Below are 20,067 nucleotides of genomic sequence, written 5' to 3' on the forward strand. Positions count from 1 at the left end.
AGATATTTATGTTTAAATTAAATAGATTAATTTTAGAAAATTAACAACTCATAAAATGTAGCTAAACAAAGATAAGATTTATTTCTAAAATGTATTTAAAAAAAGATAAGATTAAGAGATACTTAAGGATATAAATCATTTAATTTAATATATTTTGTCAGATTTATTTTATAAATAAGAAATTTTTAAGGTTTTGACTAAAAAGTTTACAAAAATGTATATATAGATTAATTTGGTCAATGCCTTTACAAAGGAACTTACGAATTATTTGAAAGAAAAATTTTATTCTATAGACTTGGATACAACTTTTTTCTTTAATCCGAATGGGGCCCAAATTTTGTTGGTCCCGCCCTTGATGTATTTAAACTAATCTACGCATAATATGGATTTAAATCATTTCAATCAGAGTTTTTTTTATGAGATACCCACTAATGAAATAATAGTAAAAACATATAGAAAAAGTAGGAAAAAAAGAGAAAAAAAGAGAGAGACGTTTCTTGCAAGAGAGACTGAACTTGTATTGACAGTTGTCATTCAACTAATGGTATATTTACTTAAAACTATTAAAATAAAAATATTTTTTTCTTTTCTTTTGAGATAGTCTCCATCGTTTTTGCCGATGGAGATGATAAACAAAGTATGGATTCATTATAAAAGACTACTTTGTTTCATTTACCTCTGCATTTTTGAGCAACAATGGCAGCAATGATCACTGTTGACTTTCAAAATAGCTTCATCTTCATCCTCTTTTGTCTCTTCTCTCTCATTTGTTACTCTCTCTTCTTCAGGAAACCAAAAGATTCACGAGCTGGTCGTGATCTTCCTCCGAGCCCTCCTTCTTTTCCGGTAATTGGTCATCTTTATTAGGGACAATGTCCCACATCGAAAGTTGAGTAGGATCTTAAGTGATATATATAAGATATGGGTCTCTCCACCTATTGCCAATTGGTTTTAGGTTGGAAGCCCACAGTCTAATATGGTATCAGAGCCCGATCCGCACATACTCAATCCGATCCACATCGGTCCGGCCCAATACTTGGCCCGCCGATCCATGCCCAAACATATCGAGATCAATGGCTAGAAGAGCCATCATCTCGAGGGGGCGTATTAGGGACAATGTCCCACATCGAAAGTTGAGTAGGATCTTAAGTGATATATATAAGATATGGGTCTCTCCACCTATTGCCAATTGGTTTTAGGTTGGAAGCCCACAGTCTAATAATCTTCACCTTCTTCTCTCTGCTCTTGTTCACAAGTCTTTTCAAAAAATCTCCTACAAGTATGGACCTCTCCTCCATCTCCGTGTCTTTCATGTTCCCATAGTCCTAGCCTCCTCGGCCTCAGTGGCCTACGAAATTTTCAAGGCCCAAGATGTGAATGTCTCCTCTCGCGGTCACGCTCCAGCCGGGGAGTCTCTCTTGTTTGGATCTTCTAGCTTCTTCTTCGCTCCCTATGGAGATTACTTTAAATTTATGAGGAAGCTCATAGCCACAAAGCTTCTTGGACCGCAGGCACTCGAGCGTTCAAGAAAAATCCGTGCAGATGAGCTAGATCGGTTTTACAGAAATCTGCTTGACAAGGCGATGAAGAAGGAGAGTGTCGATATCGTTGAGGAAGCAGCGAAGCTTAATAACAATATCATCTGCAAGATGATCATGGGGAGGAGTTGTTCTGAGGACAACGGTGAGGCGGAGAGAGTCAGAGGCTTGGTGATTGAGTCTACGGCCTTGACAAAGCAAATCTTCTTGGGTATGATCTTTGATAAACCGCTTAAGAAGCTTGGGATCTCATTGTTCCAAAAGGATATAAAAAGTGTTTCCCGCTTCGACGAGCTGCTGGAGAAGATTCTTGTTGAACACGAAGAGAGAATGGGGAAGCATTATAAAGCTAATGACATGATGGATTTGTTGTTGGAAGCTTATGGAGATGAAAATGCAGAGTATAAAATCACAAGAAACCATATCAAGTCCTTGTTCGTGGTAAATGTTCTTCCCTTTTAGGTGTGATTCGTATGTCATGGAATAAACATATGCGCTGTGAAATGATGGAATAAACCTAGGCCACTCTTAGATATAGAAAATATGGAAATACTCTAATAACAGTTTGCTACTACAGGATCTTGTCATTGCCGGCACTGACACCTCGGCGCAAACAATAGAGTGGACAATGGCGGAGCTTATTAACAACCCTAACATTCTTGAGAGATTGAGAGAAGAAATAGAATCGGTTGTAGGGAACACAAGGTTAGTTCAAGAAACCGATCTACCAAACCTCCCTTACTTGCAAGCGGTAGTCAAAGAAGGGCTAAGGTTGCATCCGCCAGGGGCTGTGTTCTTAAGAACGTTCCAAGAAAGGTGTGAACTCAAAGGGTTCTACATACCGGAAAAGACATTGCTTGTTGTTAATGTTTATGCTATAATGAGAGATCCTAAGCTTTGGGAAGATCCTGAGGAGTTTAAACCTGAGAGGTTTATAGCATCTTCAAGATCAGGGCAAGAGGACGAGATAAGAGAGGAAGTCCTGAAATACATGCCTTTCTCAACTGGAAGGAGAGGCTGTCCTGGATCCAATCTAGCTTATGTCTCTGTAGGAACCGCGATTGGAGTAATGGCGCAATGCTTTGATTGGAGAATCAAAGGAGAGAAAGTAAACATGAACGAGGCTGCTGGAACATTGGTGTTGACTATGGCTCAGCCTCTTATGTGCACTCCTGGTCCTCGAACCCTAAACCCTTTACCTTCAAGTCTGCATGTACCCATTTCTTGATTTGGGAGATGCTAGCTTATTTTTCGATGTTTTAATTTACCTCATGATTACAGATGATTCCCGTTCATTGTGATGTTTTATTTGTATTGCATATCATAATTTAATAACTTGATTAAACCATAGTACAATACATGTATTGCAAGCTTTATTATAGGTGTATCTTCTTTATTACTATTGGAAAAAAAAAAATCTTCTATGTTGCCATATTCGTCATTATTACTCTTATCACTTCCAATAATCTATTTTTTTCTTTCTCTCTTATCATTATTATCGTCCTTGGTGCCTTGAGACTTGTGGTGAGAATAAATTAGGAAACACTCCTTGACTTAAGATTGTTTAGTGTGAGGAGATATTGGTTGTTTGAAAAAACAGATAAATAGAATGAGATTTGAGTGTGGTCAAGAAGAAAAAAACGTTGAATATATATAAAAGTATATTTAGGAGATATTCATGTGAATTAATGTGTGCTTTACTCTGATTTGAGTTTGCTTAACGTTTTTCCAAAATTTAAATAGGTAGCATTTTTTAAGTAATAAACAAAAGAATGAATTGGTCTTACTTTATATTAATGGATTCTTGATTAAGTTTCACCTGTTTTTTCACTTTGGAGCAACAATAATGGCAGCGTTTATCAGCGTTGACTTTCAGAACTGTTTCATCTTCATTCTCCTATGCTTCTTCTCCCTCCTCTGTTATTCTCTCTTCTTCAAGAAACCAAAGGACTCACGAGGCTGTGATCTACCTCCCAGCCCTCCGTCTCTTCCGATTATCGGTCATCTTCACCTTCTCCTCTCTTCTCTATCCCACAAGTCTTTACAGAAAATCTCCTCTAAGTATGGACCTCTCCTCCATCTCCGGATCTTTAATGTCCCCATCATCCTCGTTTCATCGGCTTCAGTTGCAGACGAGGTCTTCAGGATCCACGACATGAACATCTCCTCTCGCGGTGCTGCTGCGATCGATGAGTCCCTCGTGTTTGGATCTTCTGGTGTCGTCTACGCTCCCTATGGAGATTACTTGAAGTTCGTGAAGAAGATCATTGCCACTAAGCTGCTTCGACCTCAGGTGTTGGAGCGGTCACGAGGTCTTCGTGCTGAAGAGCTACAACGACTTTACAACAGAATTCTTGATAAGGCGAAGATGAATGAGAACGTTGAGATCGGTAAGGAAGCGACGATGCTCATGAACAACATCTTCTGTAGGATGAGCATGGGAAGGAGTTTCTCAGAGGAGAATGGTGAGGCAGAGAGAGTCAGAGGCTTGGTGGCTGAATCATATGCCTTGGCGAAGAAGATTTTCTTCGCATCTGTACTGCGCAGACTGCTTAAGAAGCTTCGGATCCCACTATTCAAGAAGGATATCATGGATGTTTCCAACAGATTCAATGAGCTGCTAGAGAAGATTCTTGTGGAACACAATGAGAAACTGGACGAGGAACATAAAGACACGGATATGATGGACGTGTTGTTGGCAGCTTATGCAGATGAAAACGCTGAGTATAAGATTACTAGGAATCATATCAAGTCATTTTTCGTGGTAAATGTTCATCATTATGTCAGATTTCATATAAGGAGGGTCCAAACAAAATTTACTTATAATTGTTCCGAGTCTTTTTAACGCAGGAGCTTTTCGTGGGAGGCACTGATACCTCGGTGCAAACAACACAATGGACAATGGCCGAGATCATTAATAACTCTGACGTTCTTGAGAGGCTGAGAGAAGAAATTGACTCTGTTGTAGGGACATCAAGAATGATTCAAGAAACAGATATACCAAACCTTCCTTATTTGCAAGCGGTGGTTAAGGAAGGACTAAGATTGCACCCACCATTTCCTCTCTTGACGAGGAAGTTTGAAGAAAGGTGTGAGATCAAAGGGTTCTACATCCCGGAGAAGACATTTCTTATTATAAATGCTTACGCTTGGATGAGAGATCCTGATTCCTGGGAAGATCCTAATGAGTTTAAGCCGGAGAGGTTTTTAGGTTCTTCAAGATTAGGACAAGTAGACGAGAGAGAGGAAGCTCAGAAGTACATTCCTTTCGGCGGAGGAAGGAGAGGCTGTCCTGGAGCAAATCTAGCTTCTATTTTCGTAGGAACCGCGATTGGAGTGATGGTGCAGTGCTTTGACTGGGGAATCAAAGGAGATAAGATCAACATGGAAGAGACTTTTGAAGGACTGACCCTTACCATGGTTCATCCAATTAAGTGCACTCCGATTCCTCGAACACTGCCTTTTGTAACTTCTAATCTCCAGAGTCCTAGCTCTTGACACCTAACTCAGGAACCTGTAAGAAGTTTGCTTTCTTCATGTTTGTTGTATTGAAAGTCTAACATTCAGATCAAAGAAACTTTATATTCCACCACTAATATACAAAGCCTGCTATGTAATAATATCTTTGGTTTGTAATGCGAGAGAACCTTGTTGAATAATTGCGATTCTATATAACTTTGATCTGTTGCCAAAATAACCACAGCCTTTCCATTTATTTCTTGGTTCATCTACCAAAATGATCAGAATTGGCATTATTTGAGCTATTTATGAGAATACACAAAAATCTGCTTCTTGATTTATTCGCGGCAAGATGATTTGCTAGTTAGTTAAAATATGTGTTACCAAGTGACTTTATCATTGGTTTTAATTGTGTTCTATACAGAGAACTCAAGGCCAAGTAACCCTAAAATACACAAAAGATTCCTACTTTTCAACCATTGTTTACTCTGTGGTGACTTTTCTTTTCCAACAATCAAACCCTTTTTGTTTGCAGTTTCATTTCATATTAATTTACAAGAGATTTTAAACATATAAGTAACCTTACAGAGGTTGTATCTATCACAATGGTGAAGTCAAATTGCTAGAAAAAGGCGTTCTCACATTGCAGTATAGACATAATAACGTTACAAGTTACAAGACTAACACATAAACATACTTAGCGATCGAGGTAGAAGAGTTGATGATTGCAGAAAGAGACAAGAAAATTGTGAAGTGGGTCTTAATAACTAAGATCGTTGGATTGTCCCATTTTACACAATCTTTTTCGACATGTCAAGCTTCCTCTTCTCAATCTCATCACACATCCCCTCTTCTTGCCTAAATACTCTCACTGTTCACCCGCTTCCTCATAAATTGACTCGTTACATATCTATATACCGAGCGGTCGGTGGTACTAACCTCCAATTCGCAATTCCCTAAGGTAGAACAATATGCGATTTCAGCCTTGGTCGAGAGAGCTAAGTTAGGAGTTGTAACTAGTCAATGTTCACAATTTACTGTCATGTTTAGTAGATATGCTTTTTTTGTCGGCATGTAGTTGATATGCTTAAGGCGGTAAATAACTCTTATTTTTTGGTGCAAAAGGCGGTAAATAACTAAAAGTAAATAAAACGCGTATGTTCATTAACGGTAACGCCGTTATCTCTGACGAAAACAATCCATCCCAACGACGACGTCGTCACGAGCTTCTTCTCTGTTTTCTTCTTTCTCTATTCCCGGCCCGTTTAGCGATTAGAACGAAACCCTAATTGGTCGACGAAATGAAAGGGATTGCGAGGCTTGTAACTTCTCTATCGCGAATCGGAGGTCGCAAGGTCGTTTCTGGAACAAGTACTGTGACTTCTTCTTCGTCTTCCTCTCTTCTGCTATCTCGTCGCTCGCTTTTCATCTCTGCCACCAATTTACTTAATTCCCGGACCAAGGATTCTGCTCTTCCCTCGTTGAATTCTTCTTTACTTGCTCAGAAATGGAATTTCCTCGGAGGTATCTATCTTCTAGAAGGTTTTTAGTTCGGAGTTTTCAGGCTTGAAGTTAGAACAATCGTTTATCTTTCGAACCATTAAAACGAATGATTTTGGCGAATTAAGGGTCTCATTAGCCTAATTCGTGGGTTTAATTCGTGTGCAGGGCAGAGAAGAACAATGTTTATCCAAACCCAATCAACTCCAAATCCTTCTTCTCTCATGTTTTATCCTGGCAAACCAGTCATGGAAGTTGGAAGTGCTGATTTTCCTAATGTTCGTTCTGCTCTGGGTTCGCCATTAGCCAAATCTATTTACTCCATTGATGGTATTGTTATCTCTTGTGTGTAGTCTTTTCTTTCGAAATACTTTCTCTTTCATTTGATTATGATGTGACTTTGCAGGTGTAGTTCGAGTTTTCTTTGGGTCAGATTTTGTCACTGTAACTAAGTCAGATGATGTATCATGGGATATTCTCAAGCCTGAGATATTTGCAGCAGTCATGGATTTCTATTCTTCTGGCCAGCCTTTGTTTCTCGACTCACAAGCTGCTGCTGCCAAGGATACTGCCATCAGCGAGGTAAAACCCCTCCCGCTCTATTACCCTCGTGATCGCTTCCTCACTTTCCCATTAGTTAGTTTTGTTTAGAGTGTGATTTTCTGGACCTCTTGGATTCTTCAGGGTGATTGTTTCTTATATAGTTTGTGTTGGTTGTCTCGTGCATGATTGAACATCTTCTTGAGCATTTGTTGAGGGATTGGAGAGTGATAGTTTGCTGTAAACTTTATATAGACATGATATACTTGGTTATGGAATTTATCCCAGTTGCTTTAATGAGCTGATGAATATGAGTTATGATTTTGAAGTAGTAGCTGAGCGTGACAACTAGAATGAGAGATGTCATTTTCCCTTACTTATGATGTTCTGTTTGATTATGGATTAACGTTCTGCAATGCTCTCCAAGGTTTTGGTAGATAAGCTAATGGTGACAAGTGTAAATGTTGCTATTTCTTGCTCATTGGTGAAACTTTTGTGATTCAGGATGACTCTGAAACAGTAGCAATGATCAAGGAACTCTTAGAAACACGCATCAGACCAGCAGTTCAAGATGATGGTGGGGACATTGAGTATTGTGGGTTTGATCCGTAAGTTTATACTTCTTTGAGTTGTAGCAATGGTCAATGAGTCCTGTTTCTTTTTCTTGTCTCTTAAGTCTTAAGTAAAAATCCTTTGGGTGGGTTTAATCAGGGAAAGCGGTATAGTGAAGCTGAGGATGCAAGGAGCTTGTAGTGGTTGTCCGAGCTCATCTGTTACTTTGAAATCGGGAATCGAAAACATGCTGATGCATTATGTATCCGAGGTAACAGAGATCCTCCTAACATTTCTTTTACTACATATGGATAATTCTAGACCTATCTGTCTGTGTTCAAGTTTTGGTGTTAACTGTTAAGCAACCATTGGAGAATCAAGAACTTGTTACCGTCACATTCTTCTAATGAAAGTTTTTTTTGTGTAGGTGAAAGGTGTAGAACAAGAGTTTGATGGGGAAGATGAAGAGGGAACGTTGTCTGGAGAGATGAGAGTAGAGTAGGAGACCTCCTCTTTGCTCTTTAGTGTACAGAAAAATAAATCCCACTTTTTTCTTCAATCCTTGGTGTTGTTTCTGGGCTTTTGAATCACACTCAAGGATCTGTTTACTGAGAGATCTGAGTTGTTGTTTTTTTGTAGCTTTTGTTGACTTACACTTGTTTTGATTATTTGAGGTTAAGCAACGAAAGATGTACCAGAATATTTGAAATTTCCGAGTATTATAACACGATTTACAAGAAAACAGTAGTAAAAATTGACTCAATTTTTGAACAATTTTGTTTGAGAATGTTATTATTTACGTTGTACAGATATCAATCACCTAACCGGTCAATCCAATTAAACTGAACCATAATTAATATCCGGTTCACGTTTGGCGTACAGTTTACGGTTTGGCTTCTCTACAAGTAGAAAGCGTTAAAGAGTAAAAGGAACAAAAGTACTAAACCGTCGTCTTCTCCAAGAGGAATATACAGAGAAGAAAGTCAAGAAACCTCAACATTCGCCGGCAATGGCGGCGGCGAAAAAACCGACTCTACAAGACGTTGTTTCCGATGAACTTAACTATGAACTCTGGGCTCCAACCTTGAAAAATGCTCTAACTGAAAAAGGACTTTGGGATGTTGTTGAAAATCTAATGCCGGCGGATCTATCGAAGAGTCCAGAGCTAGCGACGGAGATTCTACCGGAAGATCTTCTGAAATGGAGTGATTTTATGGTAAAAGACAGAAACGCGCTTCAGATTTTGCAATCTTGCCTTCCAGTTTCTGTTTTGAGATTGACACTTGAGACCAATTCAGCCAAAGATCTTTGGGATTTGCTGGAATCAGCTAATGAACAAGCCAAGTTAGACAAGAAACTCGAACAAGATAAGGTAGAAGAAGGAGAACGTATCTCCTCATTGTTGACGAAGATTGCTGATAACAGTTTATATTCCAATCTTCTGGCTATCTCCCAAATGGTAATCTCGCTGTCAGATTCATATGAGCATGAAACGAACGAGCTCATACTCATGGGTCTGAAGAAGCTTTCTTTTTACCGATTTCGTGACCTTCTTGATCTACTGGAATCATGTACAGTGAATCAAACCTTGTACAATATCATGAAAGGAAATGGGTATGGATCATCATCACACGATTTGGGTAGGATCTACTGGTTAAACTCCATGTCAGATTCATATGATGGTGCAGCTCTGGTGATGGAAGAACTGATGTGTGTCAAGAATCTCACTTTTAAGAATACTCGTGAGCTTTTTGATATGTTTGAATTAGTATCAGTGAAGACCATCAATGAAATTATGAAGGACTTTGAGGTTGGATCATCATTACGTTCGAAAGAATTTTGTCATTCACTCAATGATCTTAGGGGTTTGCTAAAAGAAGCAAAGTTAGAGAAGAAAGGAGATTGTTCTGCTTCCATGGTTTTGAAAAGGGTCATGAGTTCTAGGCATGAAAGAGGAGAGTGTATCCATTGTGGAGGAAAAGGGCATGTCTTCAAAGACTGTAGCAACAGAAAGAATCAAAGCATGAATGTTGGTCCTGTGACATTTGATGAGGATATGTGGATGCTATACAGCAATACCAGTAACCATATGACTCCATATATCAAGTATTTCACCACTTTAGACAGATCACGCAGAGCTCGTATACAATCAATCAAGTCTCAAGGAATGGGAGATGTGAAGATCATGACCAAGGAAGGGAAGACTAAGATGATCAAGAATGTGCTTTATGTTCCGGGGATGGACAGAAACGTGTTGAGTGTTCATCAGATGGTAGAAATAGGCTACAGTGCCGTAATGACTGATGACATATGCACTATAAAAGATCAGAATGGGAGATTATTTGGTCAAGCCTTGTTGGAAAAGAGAGGTTTTTTTCTGCGTTTGCAGGTAGTTGAAGGTAATCTCACCTCTTAACTACTGGACTTACTGGTAACCTGTCGACTATGCGGTCACGGATTTGGTAAGGTTGATTCAGTTTTCAAGTTTGGACCATCTGGCATCAATCTTAGTTTAGATGAAACATTTTTTGGATCACTGTTCATATGCTGCGACTGTTTTTGACTTTTTGGGATATGAACATATATCTAGTGCTTATCAGCTTAATGTGAAGTCTTTGTAGTAAATCATCTTGGCGTGGTCACAAGTCAAAGCCATCAATCATTCTTGTTGACTAGCGTTGGAGAGAAACTTGCATTGCATGTGGTGTAATAACTTTGACCGGATTAAGCCAGTTCTAATCACAAGTCAAAACCATCAAGGCATCAAGCATTCTTGTTGAGTAGCACTGGAGAAAAGACTTGCATGTGATGTAGCGTGTACGGTTTATAATAACTTAACCGGATTAACCCAAGTTAAATTGAATCAGACTTGACCAAATCGGATTCCCCTTAAAATAACTCATCCCAATTTCCAAACCGATTCGTAAACACCGTACCAACCCAAATTTTAGAGTGTATATAAAATTATAAATAGACGGCCGAGGGATTCATTTTCTCCGAGAGAACCAAAGAAAAGGTTGTAAGAAACCCTAGGAGTAGCCTGCTATGAGGGCGGCGAATCCTATGACTCTACAAGACGTTGTTTCCGATGACCTAAACTATGAAATCTGGGCTCATATTATGAAAACTAGCTTAGTGGAGAAAGGACTTTGGTACGTTGTCAAGTACGGAATCCCGCCGGATTTATCAAAGATTCGAGAGTTAGCTACGAAGATTCAAGCTCAAGACCTTTCAATATATAGAGATTATGTGGCAAAGGACTCTAAAGCGCTCCAGATTCTGCAATCTTCTCTTCCAGATTCGGTTTTCAGAAAAACACTTGAGGTCACTACAGCCAAAGATCTTTGGGATTTGCTAAAAGAAGCTGACGTACAAGCCAAGTTAGAGAAGAAATTACCTGAGTACCAAATGTTAGCAATCGATGTTGGTCATTTGACATTTGATGAAGATATGTGGATGGTATACACTACTACCACCAACCATTTGACTCCGTATGTCAAGTATTTCACTAATTTAGACAGAACATACAGAGCTAAGATCAGATCCATCATTGGATCTATTATCATGTCTGAAGGGAGGGGAGATGTCAGGATCATGACCAGGGAAGGGCAGAAGACGATCAAGAATGTGCTTTATGTCCCTGGGATCAACAGAAACGTGTTGAGTGTTCCTCAGATGACACGGATAGGATATAGAGTTGTAATTGACGCTGGCAATCTCAAATGCACAGTAAAGGATCGGACTGGAAGATTATTTGCTGAATCCTTGTGGGATAATAAGAGATGTTTTTATATGCGTTTGCAGGTGGTTGAAGGCAATCTACTCTCTTAATTACTAGACGTACTAGTAATCAGTTTATTATGCGGATTTGGTCTGGTTTATTCAGTTTTCAGTTTGGACCCATTGGATTACTCTATCCTCTGCTTTTGTTTTTACGATATGAACATACTACAGTCTACATAGTATATGTCTATTGCTTATGTTCATGACTTTGTCTAGTTTGTCAAATTCAAAAACTCAATGACTGCTTCAAATCTTCAGTCATCGTTCAAATGCACTGCATCATTTTGGTGTGGTTATAGCTCTGATCACAATTCACAAGTCCTCAAGTCCAAACCATCAACCGAACGAACAAGACCCAACCGGATCAATGCCTATACGTTATAGGCCGTCTTTTAAATAAAATTAAAAATTGGGCCTATAACTAATGCGTTAAATCTATTGGGCCTATTGAAAGCCCAGTCAATAAACTAATACACTCACAGAGCACTAGTAGCATCGTATCATCTTCTTCGTTAAGTCTATAGGGTTTTGTTTCTCGGCCGCCGTTTTTGGAAAGTTTTTTACAATAAAAAAAAAAATAGATACTTTTTGGGTTTGAGGGAAATAGTTTATTCGCTTTGTCAGAGATACTAAAATGATAATGAAAGGCGATTGGTCGGCGACGACAAAACCTAATCTACAAGACATAATTTCCGATGACCTTAACATGGAAGTCTGGTCGGCGATGTTGAAAACCATCCTAACGGAGGAAGGACTTTGGGATGTGGTCGCGAACGGAGTCCCGCCGGATCCATCGAAGATTCCAAAGTTAGCCGCGACGATTCAAGCAGAAGAGCTTTGCAAATGGAGAGAGCTTGCGAGAGAAGACATGAAAGCACTCCAAATATTGCAGTCTAGTCTCACAGATTCTGTGTTTAGAAAGACTCTCTCGGCTACTTCGGCTAAAGATCTTTGGGATATGCTAAACGAAGTACCTGATCATGTAGCTGAATGTTTAGTTGATGATAGTCCAGTTTATGAAGATAGCTGGAGGATAAGCTGCACTAACTCGAATCATATAACTTCACATGAGAAGTTTTTCACCACTTTAGACAGATCGCGGAAAGCTAGGATTAGATTCACAAATGGATCTACTACCATGGCAGAAGGAACTGGAGATGTGACTATCATGACTCAAGAAGGTAAGAAGACGATCAAGAATGTTCTTTACGCTCCAGGGCTCGTGGGAAATGCATTGAGTGTTTCTCAGATGCTGAGGAGCGGCTTGGAAGCTAGAATGGATAGAGAACGATGCACTATATGGGATCGGACGGCTGGGAAGTCTTTTGCTGAAACCAAGATGGGAGAGAGAGGCTTTCACCTGCGTTTGGATGTGATTGATGAAGGTCATTTTCAAAGCAAGAAGAGAAAATTTGCTCCAGTTTAATTTTAGAGGGTGGACAATAATAGACTGTTTTACATCATCATGTAGTTCAAAGCAAGAGAGAGACTTTTGCCTGCGTTAGGATGCCATGTTGATTTAGTATGATTTCATCTGTCTAGTTTAGTTAGCTTCTATCATAGTCTCTTATCATTTTATCCTTTGTCTCATAGTTTAGTACTTATTTGGCTTTTTGACTACGGGGAAATCTTGTCTTCGGCTGTCTTATGTTTGTAATCACCACAAGAAGCGGATTCGTAAAGGGTAATGAGATATAGGTATGAAAGGGGAGAGTGTATTCTCAATGTGGAGGTAAATGGCATGTCTTTAAAGACTGTAGCAGCAGAAAGAAGAATGACGCAATTACCTGAGTATCAAATGTTAGCAATCAATGTTGGTCCTGTGACATTTGACAAGGATATGTGGATGATATACACCAGTACCTCCAACCATATATATGACTCCTTATGAGAAGTATTTCACCACTATAGACAGAACACACAGAGCTCGGATCAAATTCATCACCGGACATTCTATCATGTCTGAAGGAATGGGATGGTAGTTTCGTGTGATGTCAAATCTTAGGGGGTGTTATTAGATTGTGACTTTGAAAGAGTTTTAATGACTTTAAAAAAATATAGAAAGTAGATAAAATGAAAGATTTTAAATGATTTTTAGAGAGTTTTGTATAATCTCTATGATTACTTTTCCAATATCTTGTAAAATCCTCTTATAATCTTGTAAAATATTCCTAGTTACAAAGTCATTCACAATCTCTTTTTTTTTACGATACTTTACATGATTTTAGTTTGTAAAGAAAAGTGTATAAAATCATAAACCAATAACACAATAATTTAAATCATTAACAATCATAGATTCATTTGTTTTAGTTGAATAACACAAAAATTTTAATGACTTTATTAAAGTATGAATCTAATAACTCAAGATTTATGAAGACTTTAAATTACTTTTTACAAATCAAAATCTAATAACACCAAACTTTAAAAGAGTCTTATAAAATCTTAATTGAATAACACAAGATTTTTCACAATATTTCAAATCATTAAAAATCCATATAAATCACAAACCAATAACACCCACTTATTATATAAACAGGGGATGATTTTATTCAGTTTCTCGAGGGAAAATATACAGAATAAAACGTTTTAAGAAACCCTAACAGTTGCTGGCTATGGCCGTGGTGAATCTTCCGACTCTACAAGACGTTGTTTCCGATGAACTTAACTACGAAATATGGGCTCCAATCATGAAAACTAGTTTAGCGGAGAAAGGACTTTGGGACATTGTCAAGTACGGAATCCCACCGGATTTATCAAAGATTCCAGAGTTAGCGACCAAGATTCGAACCCAAGACCTTTCAATATATAGAGATTCTGCGGTAAAAGACACGAAGGCACTCCACCTTTTGCAATCTTTTCTCCCAGATTCGGTTTTCCGAAAGACACTGGAAACCACTTCAGCCAAACATCTTTGGGATTTGGTAAAAGAAGATTACGTACAAGCCAAGTTAGGGATGGAGAAATTACCTGAGTACCACATGTTCGCAATCAATGTTCTTCCGGCGACATTTGATAAGGATATGTGGATGATATACTCAGTACCACTTCTCATATGATCCATATAAGAAGTATTTCACCACTTTGGATAGAACATACCGAGCTAGGGTTAGTTTCATATTTGGAAGTACTCTCATGGCTAAAGGAATTGGAGATATAATTATCATGACTAAGGATGGTAATAAGACGATCAAGAATGTTCTTTACGTTCCAGGGATCACAGGAAACGCGTTGAGTGTTGTTCAGATGGAGATGAGTGTAATCTTCACAGCAAGAAGAGAAAAATAACATCATATGAAACTTAGTTTTAGAGGCAGGACACTGGGCTAGCTATTTTATTAAATAAAGTAGACAAATCGATGGATTGTGTTCGGCTAATTCACTTTTCATTTTGTTTATTTTTATCGGTATGCGGACTTGTAGGGTTTATGGTCGCGTCTTTTATAGCTTGTGGTATGTAGCTCAATGGTTGCTTCATTCAAATGCATTGCACCATCTTGAATGGTTAGGTCTAATAACAAGTCAAAACCATCAACGATTCTTGTTGACCATATATTTGTGGAGAGAAGCTTGCGTGTGGATTACGGTTAGTCGATTTAACCGGATCAATAAATTTAAACTGAACCAACACTTAAAAACGTTATTTGGCTTTCTTCTAAAGAATATATGTTTAAAGAAACATGCGGATACGACGGCGGCGAATATTCAGTTTCGTTGATTTCAAAATTCAAATTATAATAGGATTTAGGGTTTGTAGTGATGCAACTATGAATATAAATAATCGCTTCTCCAAGATAAATAAAAACAGAGGAAATCCTATGTAAGTACCACGAGGAGATGGTAGTTATGTATGTGGAGACACCGACTCTACAAGAGCTCATTTCCGATGACCTTAACTTTGAAGTCTGGTCGGCGATGATGAAAACCACACTTATTCAGAAAGGACTTTAGCGAATGGAATCCCTCCAGATCCATCGAAGAATCCAAAGTTAGCGGCGACGATTCAAGCCGAAGATGTTTCCAAATGGAGAGAATTTGTAAGGAAAGACATGGAAGCACTCGAAATATTGCAGTTTTCTCTCCCAGATTCTGTTTTCAGAAAGACTCTCTCGGCTGTTTCGGCTAAGGATCTCTGGGATCTGCTAAACGAAGTACCTGATCATGTAGCTGAGTGTTTTAGTAAATACACTTTTCATGAGAATATATGGTTGATTAGCTCCACTAACTCGAATCATATGACTCCACATGTGAAGTTTTTCACCACTTTGGATAGATCAAGGAAATGTAAGGTTAAATTCATATCTGGAGATAAGAGTGAGACCACAGTGGCAATGGTAGAAGGAATTGGAGATGTGACTTTCATTACTAACGAGGGTAATAAGACGATCAAGAATGTGCTTTACGTTCCAGGGATCGAGGGAAACGCGTTGAGTGTTTCTCAGTTGAAGAGGAACGGCTTTGAAGTTTCTATGGAAAGAAGAACTGGATGCTTTGTTTGGGATCGGACGACTGGGAAAATGTTTGGTAAAAACATGTGGGAAAAGAGAGGCTTTTGCCTGCGTTTCAGTGTGATTGAAGGTAATTTTCAATGCAAGAAGCGAAAATTTACACAAGATTAATGTTAGAGGCAGGACAGTTAGATTATTTTACTAAATAAGATTGGACTGATGGATGGATTTGTTTCAGTTTATTTGGTTTTCATTTTGTTTCTTTGTTCGAAGTAAGCTAATGATTGCATAAATATGGGGTATTGCAGACTTGCAGTATTGGTTTAGTCCCCTAGCCGAAGTGGGAAAATAGTTTGAATTACTGTGTTTTCCTGATGTGATCATGTCATTGCTTATGTTAGCCAAAGTATGATCAATGGTGGATTATCAGATAGTTGAATGTATTCTACAATTACCAAACTATGCAAACGTAAAATATACGAATCCAACTCTGATTTTTAACTATGGATATTCAAAGTAGATTAGTAGATTACTGTTAAACGTAACCTAAAATCAATGTGAAAGTTGAATGATTAGTGCAGCCGTTTTTGGGATTTTGTTTTGTGATTAACCTTTTAATTTATTCAAGGATGCATTTAATTAGCTATATATTAAAGGCAATTTAACTATATTAAAAGGCAATTTGTAAAAAAAAAAAAAAACGCATATTATTTGACGTAAAAACAGAAGCTGAGCCGTTTTCAATTATTTCCTTTTGGTTTGACTATGCATATCGAATTGCCAAACCGGATTCGATCTCCCTTAATTAAACACACATTCTTTAATTGCATGAAACCGGACCAAAGATAGATCCAAAACCGAGTCTAAAATCAAATGGTTTACCCCTAAACCGATCACATTGTGATTTCAAATTGTAAATTACTAATTTAGGGTTTAAGGTTAAGGTTAATGAGACTATATAAATAGAAAATGTTCGGGTCAGCGAAACGAATAAACCTGTTCACTTTCTCCGAGAGAATATAGAGAAAAGATAGTTTTTAGAATCTCCGACGGTTACGGCTATGGCGGCGGCGAATAAACAACACGACGCTTTCTCCGATGACTTTGACTACGAAATCTGGTCGTCCGTCACGAAAGCTACACTAACGGAGAAAGAACTCTGGGATGTTGTCGAGAACGGAGTCCCGCCGGATCCATCGAAGATTCCAGAGTTAGCAACGAAGATTCAACCCGAAGAACTTTCAAGATGGAGAGATCTCGCTGTAAAAGACATGAAAGCTCTCCAGATCTTGCAATCTTCTTCTCTCACAGATTCTGCTTTCAGGAAGACTCTCTCGGCTTCTTCGGCTAAGGACCTTTGGGATTCGCTCGAAAAAGGTAACAATGAACAAGCGAAGCTACGTAGGTTAGAGAAGCAATTCGAAGAAATCAAAAGAGAAGAAAATGAATCTCTAGATTCATACATAGATAGGATTACGGAAATAGTTGGTAAGTTGCGTGTTTTGAAAGTTGAGAAATCCGAATACGAGATTTGTAAGAAGGTGTTTGCTTCGATGTCTGATTCGTATGGTGATATACATTCAATGATGGAGGAGCTCATGAATGTGCATGGGATGACTTCTGCGAGTCTTTGTCAGTATTTCTTTCTTAATGGATATGATTTTGAATCAGTGAATGAGGAAGTTTTTCTTCGACTGTTGAAGAATTTGAGGCTTAAATCAAAGTCTAAGAAGTGGTGTGACGTGTGCTACAAGATTGATCACAATTTAGAAGAGTGCAACAGAAGGATTCAGAGATATGTAATAATTGATGAGAATGTTTGGATGGTAAACTGGGAGGTCCCGAATCACATGACACCAAATGAGAAGTATTTCACAACTCTAGACAGAACATTCAAAGCTGATATTGGAACGGACGATGGAAAAGTTCTTATGGTTGGAGGAAGAGGAGATGTGAAGATCAAGATGAAGGAAGGGAAGAAGAAGACGATCAATAATGTGATTTTTGTTCCTGAGCTCAATAGAAACTTGTTGAGTGTGCCTCAGATGAGAGAAAGAGGCTGCTCATTCATAGTTGGAGCACGAGGCGAATTAATTGTTTACGATCGGACTGGGCAAGAATTTGGAGAAACTATGAGAGATGAGAGATCTAGAGCACTGTTTTTGCGTTTGGAGGTGATTGAAGGTAACCTCAACTCTTAATTAGCTCTGCCTTGAACTTTGGTACAAGACTTTAAATCGTAAGGTGGGACTTTTATGTCTCTATGTTGGTTCTTAGTTTGGTTTTATTGAGTTTTCAATTTGTTGGTCTAGTTGATATTCTGCTAATGCAGTAGTATGAATTAATCTTGTGTTCTTTTAACCTTGGACGGCTTGTTACGTATTCATCAAGTTTTCTAAGTACTATTTCGTTCTTCACTATGCAATGCTTGTGTCAAGTTTTGTTAATGGTGAAAAGTAGACGGATATGTTTAAACCAGTGTGTCAAATGATTATTAGTTTAGTATAGTCGATTTAGGTATTTTACTTGTGGGCTGTGGCAGATTAAATCGTTCAAACACTAGAGAAAAGAGCTATCGTGTTGGGTAAATGGAATAATCTAACCGACACCATCAAATTAACGTCAAATCCCAACTATTATAAAAACGCTACAAAGTTATAACATCAATAATCTTTTATATAAACTGTGTTGATCTTTGTAGAGGGAAACATTTTTGGGATTGTTATCGATAGAGATTATAGTTTATAACTAAAAGAGAAGATTTCAAACTTGGCATGGAAAAGCGCAAAGGCAACTCTTTAAATTTACGATTTGGAAGCACGAGCCACCACCATTTCCGTTCCATTTTTGCTTACACAGAGTGACACAAGTAGCATCATCGCAATCTGTTTTTTTAATAAGATCATGACACATTTCTTGTCCTTGCGTCTCTTTCGTTTCCAGACCTAAAAAAATATTTGACATGTTTATGAATGTTAATTTATCTTCCCTTCAATATAAATTTATATTATATGGTATGAGAATGGTAAAACTTAAAAAGTAAAGCAAACCTAGAACAAGGACAACCATGAAGATGGCAAGAATGGTGGCTTTTTGGGTCATCTTTGATGATATATACAAACTGAAATGAAGATTGAAGATTTCAAAGTAAAAGAAAATGTATGTAATGGTAGTGTGTATGTAAAAACCATATATATCAGCAATTTGATGCATACACAGTGAAAGGAGAAAATCATTTATACTAGAAAGAAATCAGTTAACAGTTGAATAGATTACTAGAAACGGGGAAATGATAACATAATAACTAAGAAATATATTTACAAATGAATTAAAAATGAAAACAAATTGTTTTACATTTGGTATATGTTGACTATACAAAATACATTCTCAAAGATATATATAGATACTGTATGTAGAAAAAATCTGAAATTTCTGCATTTTACATTTTTAGCTTTTAAAATATAATTGTAGAGAAAGAAAGTTGGAAAACAAATTCCCTCCAAAACGTTTTTTTAGTCAAAACAATTGTACATGAATATTAGGTACTAACTCATGCTACAACACGGAGTAATCTTATTTTTTAAGTAATGGTATTAGTTAATAAAAAGTTATTGTGAATGTATCATATTGACAAAACAATTTGTATTTATTTTTATTTTCAAAATTGAAATTTGGTTGGCTAATTTGGTAATCACCGTTGGTCAGAAATTTTTATGTTTCCTTAATAGATATTTCAAAAGAATGTGTGTATTTATAGAGATTGTCAGATTAGTATTTACTAGAAATCTTTTAAAGAATCATCTTTAAAGTTTTAGAAGATTCTTATAAAAAGATAGTTAAGTGGATAAAATATCTTCAAGAGTCTATAGATAATGAAACAAATTCAAGAGTCTATATATTGGAACGGTTACAAGTCTTTTAAACAATGTGAACTCAAGTCAAAAGGAATAACTATATTTTTTTCTCGAACAATGTGTGTTTGCAAGAATTTAGAATATGAACCCAAGCTATAGAATCTATTTTATTTTCATATATATTTGATAAGGATAAACCTATAAAAAATCTTGTGTTAAATATATATAGAGATTTTGAGATTAGAAGTTTTTGGTAAGAAACCAATAATGAACTCCACTACTCAACCATTATCGAAATTCCTTTTGTTTTTTTGGTAGTGTCGAATATTCCTTTTGTGAAAACACAATATACAATATTGTTTTTTACGGCTTCGTACTTTCTTCTAATTTTTATTT

General features: G+C 37.5%; 5 protein-coding genes, 1 long non-coding RNA gene and 2 pseudogenes across 10 annotated transcripts; 6 read left to right on the forward strand and 2 right to left on the reverse strand.

Annotated features, from left to right (window-relative positions):
• Window positions 1–696: 696 nt before the first annotated feature.
• CYP705A32 (cytochrome P450, family 705, subfamily A, polypeptide 32) lies at window positions 697–2,766 on the forward strand (the record flags this gene model as incomplete). The annotated part of the gene is made up of 3 exons (NM_112987.1): window positions 697–846; window positions 1,200–1,979; window positions 2,116–2,766. The coding sequence occupies 3 exons, from the start codon at window positions 697–699 to the stop codon at window positions 2,764–2,766; spliced, it is 1,581 nt and encodes a 526-aa protein (NP_188731.1).
• Window positions 2,767–3,282: 516 nt separating this feature from the next.
• CYP705A33 (cytochrome P450, family 705, subfamily A, polypeptide 33) lies at window positions 3,283–5,232 on the forward strand. Of its 2 annotated transcripts, none has more exons than NM_001338497.1 (2): window positions 3,283–4,302; window positions 4,389–5,232. In NM_001338497.1, exons 1-2 carry the CDS (start codon window positions 3,385–3,387, stop codon window positions 5,034–5,036), a joined length of 1,566 nt encoding a protein of 521 aa, NP_001327676.1. In that variant the 5' UTR covers window positions 3,283–3,384; the 3' UTR covers window positions 5,037–5,232. The 2 variants fall into 2 exon arrangements, with proteins under 2 accessions (NP_001327676.1, NP_188732.2); NM_112988.3 differs by having other exon boundaries at window positions 3,389–4,302; window positions 4,389–5,221.
• Window positions 5,233–6,178: 946 nt separating this feature from the next.
• NFU4 (NFU domain protein 4) lies at window positions 6,179–8,363 on the forward strand. Of its 2 annotated transcripts, none has more exons than NM_112989.3 (6): window positions 6,179–6,521; window positions 6,666–6,827; window positions 6,904–7,079; window positions 7,542–7,645; window positions 7,749–7,860; window positions 8,017–8,363. In NM_112989.3, exons 1-6 carry the CDS (start codon window positions 6,299–6,301, stop codon window positions 8,089–8,091), a joined length of 852 nt encoding a protein of 283 aa, NP_566673.1. In that variant the 5' UTR covers window positions 6,179–6,298; the 3' UTR covers window positions 8,092–8,363. The 2 variants fall into 2 exon arrangements, with proteins under 2 accessions (NP_566673.1, NP_001030735.1); NM_001035658.1 differs by having other exon boundaries at window positions 6,219–6,521; window positions 7,542–7,649; window positions 7,755–7,860; window positions 8,017–8,327.
• A 235-nt stretch (window positions 8,364–8,598) lies between these two features.
• Window positions 8,599–13,354, forward strand: AT3G20975 (annotated as a pseudogene; the record flags this gene model as incomplete). The annotated part of the gene is made up of 1 exon: window positions 8,599–13,354.
• AT3G20978 lies at window positions 11,929–13,361 on the reverse strand. Its single transcript, NR_141600.1, has 3 exons — window positions 13,160–13,361; window positions 12,421–12,732; window positions 11,929–12,346 (listed from the first exon to the last, which is right to left on the reverse strand). It is a non-coding gene; the product is annotated as an other RNA (long non-coding RNA).
• Window positions 13,362–13,984: 623 nt separating this feature from the next.
• Window positions 13,985–15,988, forward strand: AT3G20980 (Gag-Pol-related retrotransposon family protein; the record flags this gene model as incomplete). The annotated part of the gene is made up of 3 exons (NM_112991.1): window positions 13,985–14,394; window positions 14,498–14,625; window positions 15,309–15,988. 3 exons carry the CDS (start codon window positions 13,985–13,987, stop codon window positions 15,986–15,988), a joined length of 1,218 nt encoding a protein of 405 aa, NP_188735.1.
• Window positions 15,989–16,861: 873 nt separating this feature from the next.
• On the forward strand, window positions 16,862–18,176 carry AT3G20990 (annotated as a pseudogene; the record flags this gene model as incomplete). Its single annotated transcript has 1 exon — window positions 16,862–18,176.
• A 318-nt stretch (window positions 18,177–18,494) lies between these two features.
• On the reverse strand, window positions 18,495–18,956 carry LCR56 (low-molecular-weight cysteine-rich 56). Its single transcript, NM_001035659.2, has 2 exons — window positions 18,868–18,956; window positions 18,495–18,762 (listed from the first exon to the last, which is right to left on the reverse strand). The coding sequence occupies exons 1-2, from the start codon at window positions 18,917–18,919 to the stop codon at window positions 18,581–18,583; spliced, it is 234 nt and encodes a 77-aa protein (NP_001030736.1). The 5' UTR covers window positions 18,920–18,956; the 3' UTR covers window positions 18,495–18,580.
• Window positions 18,957–20,067: the final 1,111 nt, after the last annotated feature.

The sequence above is a fragment of the Arabidopsis thaliana genome, chromosome 3 (assembly GCF_000001735.4).
Source record: "Arabidopsis thaliana chromosome 3, partial sequence".
Classification (NCBI taxonomy): domain Eukaryota; kingdom Viridiplantae; phylum Streptophyta; class Magnoliopsida; order Brassicales; family Brassicaceae; genus Arabidopsis; species Arabidopsis thaliana.